At 35.2% G+C, this 18,508-nt stretch overlaps 1 protein-coding gene across 2 annotated transcripts; it reads left to right on the forward strand.

Annotated features, from left to right (window-relative positions):
- The first annotated feature begins 96 nt into the window (after positions 1–96).
- LOC128227953 (E3 ubiquitin-protein ligase SH3RF3-like) lies at positions 97–17,485 on the forward strand. Of its 2 annotated transcripts, none has more exons than XM_052938938.1 (15): positions 97–163; positions 2,145–2,320; positions 3,095–3,342; positions 3,992–4,106; positions 4,895–4,987; positions 5,662–5,757; positions 6,143–6,189; positions 6,428–6,855; positions 7,522–7,678; positions 8,860–9,027; positions 9,476–9,747; positions 10,219–10,463; positions 10,841–10,959; positions 13,924–14,061; positions 14,677–17,485. In XM_052938938.1, exons 2-15 carry the CDS (start codon positions 2,156–2,158, stop codon positions 14,846–14,848), a joined length of 2,463 nt encoding a protein of 820 aa, XP_052794898.1. In that variant the 5' UTR covers positions 97–163; positions 2,145–2,155; the 3' UTR covers positions 14,849–17,485. The 2 variants fall into 2 exon arrangements, with proteins under 2 accessions (XP_052794898.1, XP_052794899.1); XM_052938939.1 differs by having other exon boundaries at positions 9,476–9,660.
- Positions 17,486–18,508: the final 1,023 nt, after the last annotated feature.

Consider the following 18,508-nt stretch of genomic DNA (forward strand, 5'->3'; position numbering starts at 1 on the left):
TTTAATCTTATTGACTGAATTATATTAAAATCGTATAGTATTTTAACTTCATAATCCAACTATATTCGTGGTAAAAACGAACTACTTCGTTTCTCTGCGTCTAGTTTCCAAAATGGCTGCCAAAAGCAGGAAGTAGGATTGTCTGCCTAAAAATGAACGTTTGGTGAGTAAGATTCCTTTTTGTACCTTATTTTATAACACAAAATAAGCCGATATATTGAATTACTTTAAAATTCGTAATTTACTGACCACTGTGCGGAAATACACAATTCGGGATTCTGCCATGAATAGATTTCGGACAGAATAGTTCGGACATTTTCTTCAGTAGTGGGTATGTTTTGTGTTTTAAAACAGAGTTATGTATATTAATATCATAAAATTTATTATTGTGTCTCTGTTATGAGCCATGTGGCGAGTTATCTCAGTTTGCATAGCACTTGATGGCCTGAAAACTTACCGCCACACTACCTTAACTGACCTGTCATTATACAAAAAGCTAATGTAGTCAGGGTAATCATGACTAGGTGTGACTTGCTTTTAAGTGCTCTGAAACAAATAACCTATACAATGTTAACGGTAGCAGATTATTTCCCAAGATAGTATTTTGCTGTATTGCAGGTCATTGCATAGAAAATCTGCATCTATAATAAGGTGTTACTGTGTAAAAGCCATGTGGTCTTTCTGGAGGAGGGGTTTTAATCCTTACCCGCTCTTTTTCTATTCGTATGCTTATTGGGGAACAGGAGAAGTCATTCCATTATGAAGTTGTGCAATTAGAAAATTGTTCCAGTTTTGGAGAAGGCATCCTAAGTATTATCTATTAAGGGCCAAAAAATTGGTTTGGTTGGGGTTATGCACCAGTCAATTGCAACTACGCCCCCCCCCCCCCAGGTCCGGGGGTATACCGGGGACAGCCCTGGAAATGGGCCATGTTTTTACCTTCCAGGTAGCCCCGCAGTGCCAGGTAAATGTGGTGGTTTTGTCTTCGCACCAAATATAGCGGGGAATGGGCCTTACTTAGGGTCCCTGGGGTGCGGGGGGCATTTGGTGGGGGTTTACCAGCAGTTAGTCCCCACAGGGCGGGGATTTTGCCCGGGCTTGGCTTGACCGAAAGTCAAAGTCGCCGCTATTCCCCTGACCTGGGGGAGGTGTGGTTACAATTGACTTGGGCATTACAACCTTTTCAAAACCAGGTAGGGTAGGTAGTTTTTTTTATTATTGTAAGAACGTTATTGTCATACTTGGGAGTGGTGTTAAAATAATTTTCTGTATAAAGCTTCAAAGGTTTTTAAACAACATATTAAACACACACTATTTTTTTAACCGACAGACTATAAAAACGGTATGGTTGACACCTATTTTGTAAGTAGGATCAGGTAACCCAAACCAACTGTTTTGATTTTTGGGCTTTGTTGCCATCTTAGTTCTGATTAGATCAAAGCCAATTTGTACATGTGCCATCATTTTATACGAATAGCTAAATTTGTTGTCCTATTGGGTTATGTTGACTAGACCTGTATACTCTTTGTATTGGATGTACTTCTCCAAATATGGTACCATACTTCTGGGAATAGAAAATGTATGCTCGCACGGTAGTGAAAATATAATGTGGATTGATAAAAATCCCCTGGTCTGATCTCCACAAATATGGCACACACAATGGGTACAACTTAGTGGTGGTAAATGACTTCTCTTGTAATCATTTTTTCTATTTTTAACCAAAGGGCCTTTCAAATTCAGGTCATTACTTACTGGTAGGTTAGGTGGGCTCTTATGTGGCAGTATCTAATAGCACTTTGACTTCACAACTGAAGAAAACAGCAGTTGGTTATACGCTCTACATTGTTTTTGTATTCCATTTTGCAATGGTTAAGGCTGCACATAGCAAGATATAGATAAAAAACTTTGAGATCACGTATCGGAAAAGATAACAATACCTCACTGAGGAATGGACATATAAATACATGTTTGTATAAGCTTTTAACATTACTAAGTATCAAAATCCCTGGCAATGTAAGGGAGCTACTGTACCATCAATGATGCTACTGATTTAAGATTTAACTCACTACATTATAGTTACAATGTACCTCCCTCACTAAAGCAAGACAATGGCAATGAATGGTAATTCAAAAAAATTATTCCAGGAAAGTTGCATATGGATGAGCAACAGCTGAATTTGCTGCTGGAGTGTTCAGTATGCCTGGACCAGCTAGATGATACCAGCAAGGTATTGCCCTGCCAGCACACCTTTTGTAAGCGATGCTTGGAGGAGATTGTGAGCACCAAGCACGAACTGCGGTGTCCAGAATGCAGATTTCTTGTTAGTATTTAATTATTATGCTTCATAAAATTTATGAGTTTCACTGTGTCTTTTTCAAATTTGTAATATTGGTTTATTTCATAATGAAGCAAAAATCATTGTGTTGGCATCAATTGTATCTTTGAATGTATGATTAAAAGTATTTTGTGTAAGGAATGTTTGCAATAACTTTGTTGATAAATTAAAACAGTTATCTTTATAAAAATTGAAGGATTACTCATTTCTTCAATTAAAGGAAGTTTGGAAGTATATTACTCCCAAGAAATAAGCTTAAACTTCCAAGATTGATGCCTTGAAGGTACAAAAACTTCCATAATTTTTTAGTTAAAGTTCAAAATATCATACCTGGTGTCAATTCTACCTTCATGGTGATATTTTTAGTCTTAACGTAACATGAATTATTTTAATATAAAATTGTGAAGTTGGCAATTCATAGTTGCATTATTTTTTTTACATAAAAAATAAAAAATAGTGGAATAAATTGCTGTGTTCAAGAAACTTAAACTTCAACATGTCAGTAAAAAAATCCAATATAGATGGTAAGCAAATTCATACTTCCAGTTTCAAATTCTTAATGGAAGGCCTGAAATTTAATTTACTTCTTGTATTGTCTTAAGCCTATAAAAATGTAGCATGGCCTGTTGATTTACTAACCATTTTATTAATGCCAGACTTACATATATTTTGATCGGTGGGATAGACGCTAATCTGTTTAAGTCTTAAGGTTTTTAATACCAGTAGTTGTGCATAAAAATTTATGTTGATTAATTGCAGGTTGAGATGAGGGTGGAAGATCTACCCAGCAACATTTTGTTGATTAGATTACTCGAAGGTCTGAAGGCCCAAGCCCGAAGTGCTATCGCCCAAAGTCGTAAACGTGAGAGTGTTGGCTCCCCTGGAAGTACCCAAGCCGATACCTCAGCTGTTGCTACCTTCGCCCGTCAGCAGCAACAGCGACAGGCTGCTGCTGGCAACAGGCCACATGCCAAAGCCCTTTTTAACTATGATGCGAAGGATCCTGGGTAATCCTTTAACCGTATTAATTGTCAGTACTCAGTAGTGACCTTAGCATAAACTTGTAATATGGTATACATGCACCAGCACTTAAAGGGGCACAGAATGGGTTGATGCCAAAAAATGTTTTTGCATTTTTAATGCATTATTATCTTTAAATCATTTGACTGTAATGATCACAACAACAAAACATCTGATATGTATTTAGATAAAAAAAATATAAGCGATATATCGGTGCTTTTTTAACGAGAATTTGTGGCCTTGCAGCTATTAATTAAAAATACAAACATTTTTCAAAGGCGTATATTTTTTTAACTGTACTGAGTACACAAATCATATGGGTTTTTTGTTTCAATAATTAAAGTTAAATGAATTGAACATAATAATGCATTATTGATTAAAGAAAAAACAACAACATTTTTTTTTATCCACTTGTACTGTGCCCCTTCAATGATAATTCCATTCTGTTAAAAATGACTAATGATGACATAATGCTTTATTTAGTCAGAGCAGAACTTCAGGTTGAGAGAAGAAGCGTTTAATTAATAATTTTAATGCTGCTATAAATTTCTTAGACTTAATCTTGCTTGATTTATTTATCATTTTGAAATAAAGTTTTTTTTAACATGTCTAATGTTTTTCTTCTGTCATCTGCAGGGACCTTTCATTCAAGAAGGGTGATATTGTTTACCTCAAGAAGCAAGTAGATGAAAACTGGTACCATGGTGAACTGAACAATCAGCATGGCTTCTTTCCTGCAACTTATGTGCAGGTAAAACATGGAAAATTTGTATATCTGCATTGTACATGGCAATAATTGTTTTTAATACAATACTAGGAATTATCCCACAAGAATATGTGCACTTTACATGTATTTAATTGTTCCAATACTAGGAATTATCCTAAAGTAATATGTGCAATGACATGCTTATAATTGCTTCAATACTAGGAATTATCCCACAATATTATTTGCATTGTACATGTACATAATTGTTCCAATACCAGGAATCATAGAAGAATATGTGCATTGTACATGTACATAATTGTTCCAATACCAGGAATCATAGAAGAACATGTGCATTTTACATGTACATAATTGTTCCAATACCAGGAATCATAGAAGAATATGTGCATTGTACATGTACATAATTGTTCCAATACCAGGAATCATAGAAGAACATGTGCATTTTACATGTACATAATTGTTCCAATACCAGGAATCATAGAAGAATATGTGCATTGTACATGTACATAATTGTTCCAATACCAGGAATCATAGAAGAACATGTGCATTTTACATGTACATAATTGTTCCAATACCAGGAATCATAGAAGAATATGTGCATTGTACATAATTGTTGCCCCAAGAATCTGTCCATTTAGGCCTAAACATTAAATGCTATATGTTCAACAAGGCCTTTGTGAGGGAATTTGTCACATTCTGGTGACAGCACTTGATAAATTATATAAGATTCATATCAGACACTTTGTATTTAATTCTTATATTGAACATAGTGGTTTTGAAGTTGATTTTGACCAAGTCAAACGTCTTTGTTTCAGGTGATCACTCCGCTACTCAGCACAATCCCACAATGCAAGAGCTTGTACGACTTCAATCCCGACCACGAGGATGACTGTCTGGCTTTCAAAAAGGTAAGCCTATTCCTAAACCATACAATTGTTATGGTTTACTTGGGTCTAGGTTTGTGAACGTTGAAATATGTAATTTTTATATTGAACGTCACCAAGCTTGAACATATTACATTGTAAAAAAACAATGTTAAAATCTTAATATATGCTCTCTAGTGGTTTAACGAGATTTATCAGTGAAATAAAAATGATTTTAAACAGTCTAATTTCTGAAATGACTTTTTTGGCATACAATCTAATGGGGTTTCCGAAAATCAACATTTAAATGTCCTTTTATAACCTTTTTAGGCATGTTATGAAAAGAAAATTATTTGTTGAGTTCATGTGAACCTCAAAAGTAATTCTTACACTCGTGGCTATGCCACTCTTGAAGTATAGCTTTTAGCTCCCTCTGTGAAGTATATTGTGATCAACTGAAACAAGAGATGTTTGTCAAGCATTATGCCCACCCTGAGCGCCATGTTTTCAGGATTATTTTGACAAATGGTCATATCTTAAAACTGCCTCAAAGGCATCCAATGTCAAATCAGCTGTCATTTCAGTTCATGCATATTTCATTCAATTGTCCAAATATTATTGACAGTATGGCATTCAGGGGGGGGGGGGGGGGGGGGCATAATGTTTGACAATTATTTCTTGTTTCACCTCTATATCTCGTCTTATTTCTTCAATTTCAGGATGAGATAGTGACAGTGATAAGAAAGGTGGATGAAAACTGGTTGGAGGGAAAGAAAGGGGACAGGATTGGGATCTTCCCTCTCTCGTTTGTACAGGTAGCAAAAACAAAAAGTTTTCTATATGCAATTTAACTGTATGAAAAGATGTTGACAACTGCAGACATTTCAAATGTTAAAAATACAAAAAAAAGAAGTAAGGATTGGGACACCGTTTTAAAGACATCATTTGGATGTTATCTGAAATTCATGTACTGTTTTGAGTATTTTTGGGATAAAAAACCATTGTAATTTATATCCTTTTTAGGCTCATAATAAAAATAATTTGTTATGTTCAGTGTAAGATCACAACCAATTTTGCTTTGTGATAACCTCAAAGTAAATATTTCACTCCTGGCATTTAAAGCTTTTTGTGCTCACTTAGTGAAAGTTATTGCGATCTTGCACTAAATGACCCTCCAATGAATTATTATTTCTGTTACAGTTAAATGATCCTGCAAAAATACTCTTAAGGCTCTCGGACAAAACCAGGTAAGCATAAAAAATGAAATTGTTAACCAGTTTGTCAAAAGATAACTGTTGAAAACAATGTCAGGGTTCATTTGTAAACCTTCTTTGCTTAATTTGGAGCAATTTGATCAGTGAAATGAACACTGTGTATAAAAATTTAATAGTAAGTCTATTTGAGAAAAGTAATTTTTGAGTAATGTCAAAGTTTTAACTAAAATTTACATGACATTTTTGTGTTATGCGAGATTCCTATTTACAGTATTGTGAGCAACCATCAATCAGGCCCTCCAGTCACCCCCGCCCATCCCGGGCCATCACTCGCACCAGGGCCCTTGCCCGCAGTCCATCAAAGCCCGTTACCGGCCCGGCCAGGCCTTCCACCCGCCCACCGATCCTCCCCACACAGCTCAAAGGAAGGATCCCCCGTCCACAATCAACATACTCAACAGAACAAACGACATTCACTCACTGCTTTACCACAAAACATCCGTCTACCTTCACACGCCATCCAGAGACGTTCCCTTGATAGTAACACAGTTGCGGCGGACCTCCTGGCTTCTGGCGGTCAGTCATCAACCACTGTGACTGAACCGTCGTCATTGACCATTTCATTCCCATCGCCACTTGCCTCTACTACTGCCAGTGCTAGTACAAATGCTGGAAGATCTGACGATGGAAACATTGCAGGTTGGTTTGTTGGAGTATATATTTGTAAGTGGCATGTTTATTAAATGAAAGAGAAAAAAATATCAATTACCATTTACATTTTAGAATAATTCTAAATTTTTGTATGTATGTTTGCTACAACTGATGAGATTGGAATGACTTGAAACTAAGAATGTTGGATAGGCCAGTGTGAAGTAAAGGGGAAAAGTAGTAGTTTGTTTATTAAATAAAGTCACTATTTAATGCATACTGCATTATTCTGTCTGATGAATGTCCAGAAAGATTGTGTTACAATGATTGGGTTATGATAACTGATAGCCAGTTGTGCCTCGAGAGCCAAGGTTTTTTAGTATCATTTGAAAGGGTTTTGTGATAGAGTAAGAAAAACAATATTACAAAGATTTGGCATTTAATGATCACATAATAGATTATTTCATGTCTGATTTCATTTGAAATAAGGATGAAAATAAAAAGTGGAATATCTTGATCTATAGTTAAAGTATATTTTTTGACATATGAGTTATCAGTAGGCATTACCATTTCAAATGAAACCAAAATAATACAGGGTCGCCAGGCATAAAAAATAACATAACTGCCAATGGCTTGACTGAATGACACACTTGTTTGTGCATTAGAGACCTTAGATCTGTATATGTAAAACACACCACAGCATTCTGTGTGATATAGATGCAGGACGGACTGCAGACCACCATGCCATGGCCATGGAGCCAGCTCCCATCAGTCTTCCCACCAAACGTCTGCCACCAGAGACCCCTCATTCTGCCTCTAGCCCACCAAGACCCTCCCATGATGCACCCACAGCCAGTGGCTCATCAGCACCCATGTAAGCAATATGATTATACTGTCTTACAATGCCCCTACAAGCAAAAATAAATTATTAATATTAAGCAGGATTATTTCAAAATATTCAGTTTTGGGCTTCCTGTGAAATTAATTCTACAAGATACAAGAATCTTTATTTAAAGTCGGGTATATTCCAACATACAGAAAAACAAACTTGATTTATCTTGAAAGTACTAATGACATTGCCCCGCTATTCTTTTCTCAATCTCATGACATCATGACATTATATTTTTTGCTTGTGTATTATCATTGTCAGATACCCCTGATACACTACCATGCTATGCTTTGTTTTTGCACCATGGGAAATTTGGCAAGGAAAATCTGGTAATCATGAATAATCAATGAGGCAGTTTCACTAGTTTTGCAAGGTACATATACCAATGCAGAAATATGCACAGACATTTATACTAACGTTTTTCGCATAGAAAAAGTATTATGATTATAGCTGGAATAAAGCTCTTTCCGCCTCTTCACGACAAATTTTAAGCAGCAGCTTAGATAACTGACAATACAGAGTTATTGAGCAGTATTTAGTTCTAACATGCAATTTTGTAGAGTTGTCTCCCCTGCCTCATGCATATTCATATAAATGAGATTTTGTCAGTAATTTCCCCACGATATAAAGTGTAATGGAAGAAAGTACCATGGTTGCTGACATTGACGTTACCGGTATATTGACTATGAGATCCATTTATGTTTGTCACTGTTTAACCTATGTTCCATTACCAAATCAGATTTGTGAAAAATATAAAAATTCAAATCTAATGCACTTGAAATTATTTTTGTATCTGTCTGTATTTTTTATTAATGAGTCTAAAAAAAATGTTTGCCTTATATTAAAATATAACTAACTTGAGAGAAAAAATATGTTTTGTTGTCATTTGATGACAAAACATGCCTCCAAATTATATGCCAAGTACATGTATCAGTACTTGTAATTTGTACTTTCTGGGTAGTTCACCCTAATATGAATAACTATAACAGTTAAGCCAACAGAATCATTGTCTGAATCATTGTTGAATCATGTGATAACTCTGGACAAAATAAAACCAATACACGAAGAACTGAATTCAATACAATCTCATTAGATATAGTAGGTATTCAGAGCGGTCTTAATGTGATCTAGCATCATGTCAATTGCTGCCTTTTTCCATTACACAGTTACATAGCATTATACAACTACAAGCCTCGAAAGCCAGACGAGCTGGAGTTAGTAAAGGGAGATTACTACAGCGTGTCTGAGAAGTGTATGGACGGCTGGTTTAAAGGGGTCGAAATCAAATCTGGCTCTGCAGGAGTCTTCCCTGGAAATTATGCGCAGGCTGTCAAGTATGTGAAGTAAACTGTTCTGTCTGACACTTTACACCATAATGTTGAATTTAAAAACCATTGAGGAACATTTTAAACATGGTTATGAAATTAATGAAAAAAGGAGTTGTGGGTTATACCCCAACAGAGGTTCTTTTTCATTGCATCTTGATAAGGACACCATTACTGCTTTTACCTAGGATTTTGACTCGAGAGCGATTCATGTCAGCTTTGAACTTAGAGAGTATTTTGTACATCCTCTCATTAGTAAATTTGTCCCGGTGGCAGCCATTCCAATTGCATTAATTTATAAATATTCATTAACTGTTAATAATTATTTCAACACACCTGAAGATCAAAAGCCATATAAATAAAGCAACTTGGTGCAATCAATCCTCTTATTACTGGTACATTTGCATTGTAAATACTGCCCAAGTCACCAGTATATCTAAAATGTTACTTTATACAGAACACACACAAGTGGCAAGAGTACCAACAAATCTCCGAGTCTTAAACCTCAGCCAGCATCCCAGTCAGCAAGCCCCAGCAGCAACAGCAGCAACAGCAGTAGTCCGAAAGTGTCCAAGCCAGGCATATCCCCACCCCGTCCCAAAACCAGTAGTTCAGAGGCCTCAGGGAGATCTCGGAGTCGAGGTGAGGGAGAGAGGAGATCTAGTAGCGTGGACAGGGGCATTCAACCCCCACCTGTCATTCCCAGGATTGCCCCACCGCCGAGTAAAAGTATGCAGCTGATGTTTTATATGTCCATCTTTAAATGTAGAGAAATAGTGTTATCGTTATGGGCATTGACTACTGTATAGCTGCAAATGTTGTTGCATTTTAGCTGCTCTGTTTAACGAAGAAACAAGGGGTGGTATTGTGAGATATTCGTGGCATAACAAAAACTTGAACCTTGGTTGAATTCAAATATTTAAGATATTTAAATGAAACTAGGTACACCAGTTTCATGAAACATGTATAGCAAAACCACCTATAAGCCTTAAGTGTTTGTCAAATCAATGAGGAGATTAACTATATAACCCTGTACAAACAAAATAAATGCACTTTGAGTTGGACTTAAGTGCTCATTTCTTAAATTATAGTTTGTAATTATCAAGGGGATGTAATCAAGTAAAGCCTCATATTGAGGAAATGAGAGATTCCATGTACCTCTCTAGTTGTGCACAGAAATATCACCTTATCACATTTCAGACAAGTCCTCGGCCTCCAGTCCCAACAGCCCGGTTCTAGCCACTGGTCCTCGCACCACCCGGTACGTACGAGCCTCAAAGTCTACAAGCCCTAATGTGGGTGCCCGCTCTGAGCCAACCACTGCAACAAGCGCAAGCAGCCCCGTGTGGAAACACTCAGTTACGGCTAGCGCCAATGTCACTCCGCCCAATGTGATGGTGGGAGCTACAGCTAATACTGGGTCTGGTGCAAAGGAGAAGGAAAAGGTGATGATTTATTTTTCATTTAATAAATAGGTCATGCTGTTGAATATTAACCATTAAAGTTTTATCCCTAACCTAACGCGAAGTCATTTGCAGTTATATCTTTTAAATTGACTCATTGATTTTATAGCCATCTTGAGAAAAAGAACATGTTTTTACTCTTACAAAATGTAACTTTTAATTCATTTTCACGTTATACACTAAAAGACTTTAAAAAGCAATTCATGTACAAGAATATTATTATTTACAAAACAGAAACATGTTCAGCAGATCAATGAAAATTAATTCACAAAGGAAGTTACTGGGCTGGACATTTTTTTTGTAAACCCGTTACATGCATGACTTTCAATCTTTCACAGTCTTATCATTTACTTTTTCAGAAAAAGGACAAGGAGAAGATGAGCTTAATGAAGCGACTGGCGTCAGCGGGGAAGAGTAGGAAGTCGCGGTCAGGAGATCTTGATGCCTCACTTAGTGAAAACAGTGTGCAACATAACAGGTATGACAATTCCAGCATTATTCCAATATGGGCACTTTCATCCAAAATATTGTAAGATCACCAATTTTGGATTTATATTATGGTGATATCACATTTTAAGTGGAAAGCTTGACTTGCAAAGTCAAATAAACATTGTATTATGTCCTTTATCTTAAAATTTGTTTCAAACTACAGTTGAAAACCATTGATCTGAAATGTTAAGGACCAAACAATTTACTTCGGAATAGCGGTGTCCAGATTCACAATTTTCGGCAAATGACAGCATTTGCGAATTATAAATACTAAGTTGTTACGATTGCAATGTTGGTCACACGTTACCAATATGATACACACAGATTGAGTTGTCTTTCATTTACAAAAATATTTGTTAATTTAGTGTTTATAATTTTGTTATTATACTTCTTTATTAAAACAACATAAACATTTAAAACAAAATGACTGCACATGTATGCATTTGGATTGTTCAGTAGCAGGTCTAGTAAATAATGCGGCGATCAAATCAGATGAGATAGACATTTTCGAATGATATTTAGATTTGTTAACCAGCAATTACTACATCTACATCACTACATCACCTTAATGAATCGCTCATTTTCTGACATCGATGTTTGTAACATACGCGTGCTCAATGTCATTCTTTAACAAGCGCTAATTGTGCTCCATTGTCACTCAAGCCGATGCCCGAGTGCATTCGCAGTATGGTGTGAGAAAACTTTGACACGATTGAGTTTAAAATAAGAATTGATAAATAGGTGTGAAAAAACAAATTGGGACCGTAATATTTACTTCGAAATAGCGATTATTTCGGAACAGCGGTTTCGGAATAAAGACCCCAAAAAACAAAGAAGGAGTAAAATCGGGACCGAAAATAATTTTAAAATAGTGATAATTTTGAATAAACGGTATTCGGAAAAGCATTGTTCAACTGTACATATCATTACTCCTTAGGGATACTGATTTGAAAAAGTGATATTAATAAATGCAGTACTTAAGATGGTAAAACCATCCCAATACATAAATTTGCGTGTTTGTGTTCCTGTGTGGAAAAAACCTAGTGACAATAAATTTACTGTTACTCAAATTGTTAGCCTTTTTCATCTGTTTTAATTTACCTTTGATGTTGTCCGCTCAAAATCTCCAACATTTATTGAAATATCTTTATGAAGCTTGGGTCTCATGTTCTACCCATGAAGAAAATGTGCAGAACCCATGTTAGAACTGTTCAAGGTCAAGGTCACAGCCTTAAATCATGAATTGGAAATTTTTGTTTCAACTAGGGATGGAAGCGAATATCCGAGTATCCGGATATCACGCAAGTATTCGGATACCAAAATGGGTATTCCAATATTCGTTAAGAATTAAAATTTCAATGAAATAGCTTAGCAGAGACATAGCAATTGTTATAAAACTTTTCAGATGAAAAATTTCAGGTGATCAACAGTGTCTGTCGCGAAGTGGGTATGTGTCACAAATCGTTTGCTAATTTGGTGTTTGTACAAGGCATGATATTGTGTCCTTGTGCAGCACCCTGTGAAGTTCTATGACCTTGTTTACAATGACAAGTGTTGTTTTATGATATCAGATGTGCTTAATTGACACTAATTGGCACTAGTTGGTATTAAACGGATTGATCATTAATCCGCAGGAATTGATCGTCCAATCACAAGATAAGGGTTGTGCAATCAAAGCTATTAATGACCAATCGTATTTTTGATGAATATGCATGAAGAAATTATTGCTATCTGAACAATAAATATAAAAACAAATTTGTTTATCTTTTCACTTTTCAATCAAATTTCCATCATTTTGCATCTTGTAATTGTGTTTTGAATTATTAATCGTTATTCCTGTATCATGACAACGGAAATATGCCTCCAACATTGACTTCAATTTTTGGAAGTATTTCACAAAATCCGAGGATGGTAAGTGTTGTGTGTCAACTGTGTAATGTTAAACTGGTATATTGTGGTGGAACTTCAAATCTTAGAAATTACATGAAAAAACACCCCGTATGCCGTCCACCGACCACGCCTTCAAAGTCCACCATGAGGCAGACAACTCTTGACGTCACCATGTCCACTATTTTTTTTATACGATATGTAAACATGTTTAGTTTATTAATAAATAAAAAAAGTACACGCATGTAAATAAAGAAAAATCAGATTGCTTTTTGTCTTCTTATCTTTTCCGCAATTATATCCTTCATCAAAAAACACCGCAGAAATTGTAGGTATTGCATTAAATCAAACAATATAATGAAATAAAATTACAATCGACTAATCAAATAATCAAAGCGTCATTTAACATGAAACCTGCTGATAAATAACAAACTCGAAAGCACGTGGCAGTAACCAAGCAACCACCTCGGCCGAAGTGACTATCAAATTCGCGAGGTGTTTATGTGGTATTCATCATGAGTTTTATGACGTAAAATGAGTTGTTTAGCTTTGATTAATACATTATAAATTATTAAGACTGAGAAAGAATGAATGAAAAAGTGAAATTGCCATATGACGAATTATAAATTAAGTGGACACTTGTGTCAAATAACAGAAGGTGGGTGACATATAATAGGAAATTTACTTATTATGAAAACAATTTGATACGAGTATCCGGATAGTATTCGAATACTTGATACGAATATCTGGATACCGATTTGGTATCCGGTTTCCATCCCTAGTTTCAACCCCCTATATAATCATTCTTACAATAATTGATTTTTTTCTGCAAATGTCCTTGATAACGAAATCATAAAGAAAGCATCATGTACCTCTTCAGGTTCATACCAACTAAACGTTTGTCATATATTTCGTGACTAAGAGAGGTGTTATATTACTTAACTTGAAAAAAATAATATTTCTTATCTTAATTCAGACTTTTTTGTAAAAGGGTTCTTTTTATTCTAAAGACCATTGATGCTAAACATGAAATTAATTTTTTATATAAACCTATCATATTTTACAGGTCAGGATCGTTTCCGAGTGACATGAAAGTGACTGTTGTGTCAGAGAGTAGTCACAAAAAGACTGGCTCCTTTGATTCTTCTTCCTCCTCTGTCCCACCGCAGAAACCAGTCCGCCCAAAACCACTTATTAGAGAAAAGTGAGTATTTGGATGTATACTCTTTTGTCATTTTTAACTAGGTTTTCAATTAAGGAACGAGACACATGAGGTTCCTATGAAATGTCTATAGTTGTCTTCACTATGAAGCTAGAATAAATTAGAATGACTAGAGGATTCTAAACAAAATTTTATATAGTCGAACCCCGTTGGCTTGTACTCCCACGGACTGGCGAAAATACATTGAGTTTCGGGAAATTCTAGCCAAGCGGGAATGCTTACATTCAGTAGAAAAAAGTGGTCCTTCACATCCAGTTTGAGCCAACGAGGAAATCAAGCCAAGCTAGTTCAAGCCAACAAGTTTTCTAAAAATCATGAAATTGGGCAGAGACAAATTCTAGAAAAAAACAACAAGTTTAATATACATCGTATTGAATGTGATATTTTATTTATATCTTAAACACTAATCTCATGATTTCATTGCATAAAGTGTTGCTATATAATTTTCACAATTTACAATGCTATTTATTTCTGATGGCACATCATAAGTTGATTTACTAGTTATATTTCAGAAATATACAAATAATTATTTATGATATAAACTCAATTACAGGGACCATATGTTTATCAACTTATTAATGAGGCATCTCGCTATAGGTACCGCTGTACAGAAAGTTACCCTGCTCAGAGCGAGATAGAGCTGGAACTTAAGGTTGGCGACATCATCTATGTCCACAAGAAGCGTGACGATGGATGGTACAAGGGGACCATGCAGAGATCAGGGAAAACTGGTCTCTTCCCGGGAAACTTTGTCGAGAAGTGCTCTTAATCTTTAGTGTGTGTGGGGGGGATCTTCTAGTAAGAACAGTTTAATGCAATACTGTACTAACTAAATAGGGTAGGGGACAGATATTAATATGTGTGGGACAGCTTATGATGGAAAGCATTTGATTCGGAGAAAGTGTTTTGAAGCTAGTTTAAGTGAATGCAATAATGATCCAGTGTTTAACTAATATTAACCAGCCATTGAAACCTGTTGTTAAATATCTTTTTTATAATTATTTTTATTTTTTATCACCCTGAAATTGTGTTAAATATAAAACTATTAATTACAGAGATTTTCATGAATAATCAAACAATTTTTTAGCTAATCTGTCATGTTATTGTCATAGCCTTTAACTCTTTTAACCTCAGCTATAGTTCACGTTATTCACATGAAACTTGATACACATGTTTCTAGTGTTGATATGTACATGTGTAGCAAAGCCAGCAAGTCTTGCTTTATATTTGTCAAGCTATGCCCTTCAATGTCATGCAAATACTTTTAACTTGGCAATTATTTTATTACCTTCAAGACAATCACATGAAATTTGGTCCAGGAGTTGAACCTGGCAATGTGTGGCAAGGCCAATAACTCTCTGCATAAATGTTATTCCTCTTGTTTGAAGAAAACCAGACAAGCCCCGCAACACTCTTGTTAGATATACCAGTATGTGTGCATGCAGCAGATCTGGTTATTTATTGTGAACCACCATCCTGAACATTATCATTTAAATATGCTTTTATAATGTTGAATATATTTTGATGTCATAGATTTATAGCTTTGGCAAGAGAACTTGCAAACTTTTTTCTTAATAATGTGTAATATTAATCAAAAGATCAAAAACAGCGTACTGTCTTTGTTACTTGTGTACTTGCTTGAAACCAGGTCCAAATTTCTCAACATATCGTAAGCGTAACAGGGTTAAGTATCATTTTTCATTTACTTCCTATATTACCAAGCAAAGAATTGTAAAGATTATCTTAATAATTTGCTCTTAAGTCTCGTAATGCTTTCAGAGAACATTATACAATTGATAAAAAAATGGTATGCTGAGTTGATCTTATTATAAAGGACTTACATGTAAGGTTGTTTGAGAAACTGAGGCATGTTGTAACTGATTTAAACCATGTTTTCTGACCAATGGTGTACCAAGCATCTGTGATCTTGTTATGTTGACCATGACAGATTGTTGTACAATTGTTATTAATTGCATAATTTTTATTATTTTTTGTTCTTCCGGTAGTGCTTTAATTGGAGTAAGAAATATAATATGTATATATGGTTGGAACTTATGATTGCCACGGTAATGGCTGTAAAACCAGGACCCATGTTTACTTATATCTCAAGACTCAAAATAAAAGGAATGGTATTAAAATGTGTTTTTTTTGTCTTTAAAAAATATTTTCTTTAGTTTGGACTTGAGACAGTTTATAAATATGGGCTCTGCATGGGTCCATTTTCCCTTTAAGTCTTGAGCTTGATATTACTCTTTATTTATTGGATGTGTGAATACTGGTGAAACTTGGCGTAAAGAAGTAATTTGGCCATTATGGCTCTTCTAATGACAAACCTATAACAAAATAAAGATATGTCATTGTGAGTCTTGAGTTTCAACTTCTCAAAACTTGTATTTTTCAGATATTTTAGCAGAACGTTACTTTGAAAATGATAAGTGTGCAATGAGACTTGTTGTCAGTGGCAATTTATCCTTGTTGTGCAATGATCAAAGATGGCTTAATATTTGATGGACGCACATATTTATGATCTATAAATAAACTGTTGATGTACATGTACATGTTTATTTCGAGTGCAATCTGAGTTATTACAATGTTATGTTTTGTCAGCTTATGAAGCCACCAAGGACTTTATTCTGGAACACATTTTAGACCCTGTTGTGTTATGAGGCCTAGTTGATCAAATCTTTAATAAAAAAAAATAATTGTATTTGATATAAGTAGATTCATTTGGTGTATGGTGCATCAATATGCAGCTGATAGTTCTTAAAAACAGAGAGTCTATACTCCTAATAACATACACAAATAATCATATACAGTTTGTCATCTGCAAACAATTAAATGCCTGTGTTTGTGTGTGGGAAGGCCAGCTTAGCTTCAACAGGTATGTGGGCACCAACACCCCAAATAAGCCTGGCGGAGGGCTACAACTCCATAAATGGGCCTGGCAAAGGCCACCAACACCCCAAATGGGCATGGTGAAGGCTTACAACACCCTATATTGGTCAGGCAGAGGCCACCAACCCCATATTGGCCAGGCGGAAATACTGATGATCACCTTATGATTATTCAAATGTTTCATTGATATAATATTGTGCCTCATTATCTACTTATTTTAAACCACTGTAATGTCTGTATGAAATTAAACATTTAACATTTATGTTGTGAACTGTGGAGATAATTGTGTTGGATTCAATTTATTTCAAGCCTGAAGATTGCTTCGATTTTTTTTTCTTGTTAACATTTCATTTTTTGAGCTACAGGAAGTATCTGCTTACACTTGCATTTATGTAACTAACAATGCCCAATTAGTCATTTCACAATTGTTCTATATTACAAGCTGTACTTTTTGCATTGTCTTATAGATTTTTTTTACGACACAAGAGTCTAATAAAAATATAAAAATTCATGTTTCCATTTATCTTGCATTGCTCCCTACAGTTCAATCTTCACACTGTGCTTGAACACTGTGTGTTATAGGACTTACTGTTTTTCAATGATATGAATATTGGGTAAAAACTATCTAATATGATTATAGCCTTGGTGTCATTGCATGATATTAAACATTGCCATATTAGCAAAATAAATGATTAATGAAGGACTGATTCATTCCTATAACTCTGGGTAAAATATTTTGAGTTATGCACAAAGAAAAACGTCAAATAAGTTATTTGATTTGTTCATTACTGATGTTTGCAAAGGACAGAGACTATTTTAAGTTAGTTTTCAATATTGGTCAACTTTATCATGGGAGGCTTAGAAGAATAACGAGGGCTGTCGTACAACAGCACTCTCTACTATACACCGCTTTGTCTTAGAAATTAATACAATTATTTGATTCTTGACAAAGTGCCCTAAAAAAATGAACCACAGTTCATAAGTCAATCAGAGACTCTAATTTGTATTAAGAATATTATGGAGTTATGTAGCCACATTGTGTGATGGTCCTGAACAACTGTGTGAAGTATTAAGTGAATTGAACCAAGGCTATTTGAGTTATAAGTGAAAATGCCAACTTGCCCTTAAACCTTAACTGCACAAAGACGCTTGGGCGAGCAGTAAAGCCTCCTTATTCTTCAATTAGTCGAGCTCAAAAACATAAGCCTTGACTGTTATTCAACTGATATTGGGTTATGATGAGATAAAGTATTTTTATATGAGCGCTCATAGAAGGGAATGTATTATAGTTTCACCTGCAGCATATGACCAGGCGGTATCCAGTATGATGGCTGAACAATAGCTTTTATATATACCAAGTACCGGTAATAAGAAGCATTTGTACAATCATCCTCAAACTTGGTCAAATGTGTATGAGCAGTATATCTTGGATAATTTTGATAACCAGCCATAAGCAGTCACTCTAGAGTTACTGCCCTTTCATTATAGAAATTACCTAAAATCAGCCTTGTTCGAACAATAACATAAGCCTTTG

Source organism: Mya arenaria, chromosome 3 (assembly GCF_026914265.1).
Source record: "Mya arenaria isolate MELC-2E11 chromosome 3, ASM2691426v1".
Taxonomy (NCBI): domain Eukaryota; kingdom Metazoa; phylum Mollusca; class Bivalvia; order Myida; family Myidae; genus Mya; species Mya arenaria.

What these genes read in the sequence shown, in the direction of transcription:
- LOC128227953 (XM_052938938.1), top strand. Translation starts at nt 2,156, where the DNA reads ATGGATGAGCAACAGCTGAATTTGCTGCTGGAGTGTTCAGTATGCCTG. An exon ending in AGGCTCTCGGACAAAACCAG is followed by an intron (nt 6,190 to 6,427) that starts GTAAGCATAAAA and finishes TCCTATTTACAG; the next exon opens with TATTGTGAGCAACCATCAAT. An exon ending in GTGCAAAGGAGAAGGAAAAG is followed by an intron (nt 10,464 to 10,840) that starts GTGATGATTTAT and finishes TTACTTTTTCAG; the next exon opens with AAAAAGGACAAGGAGAAGAT.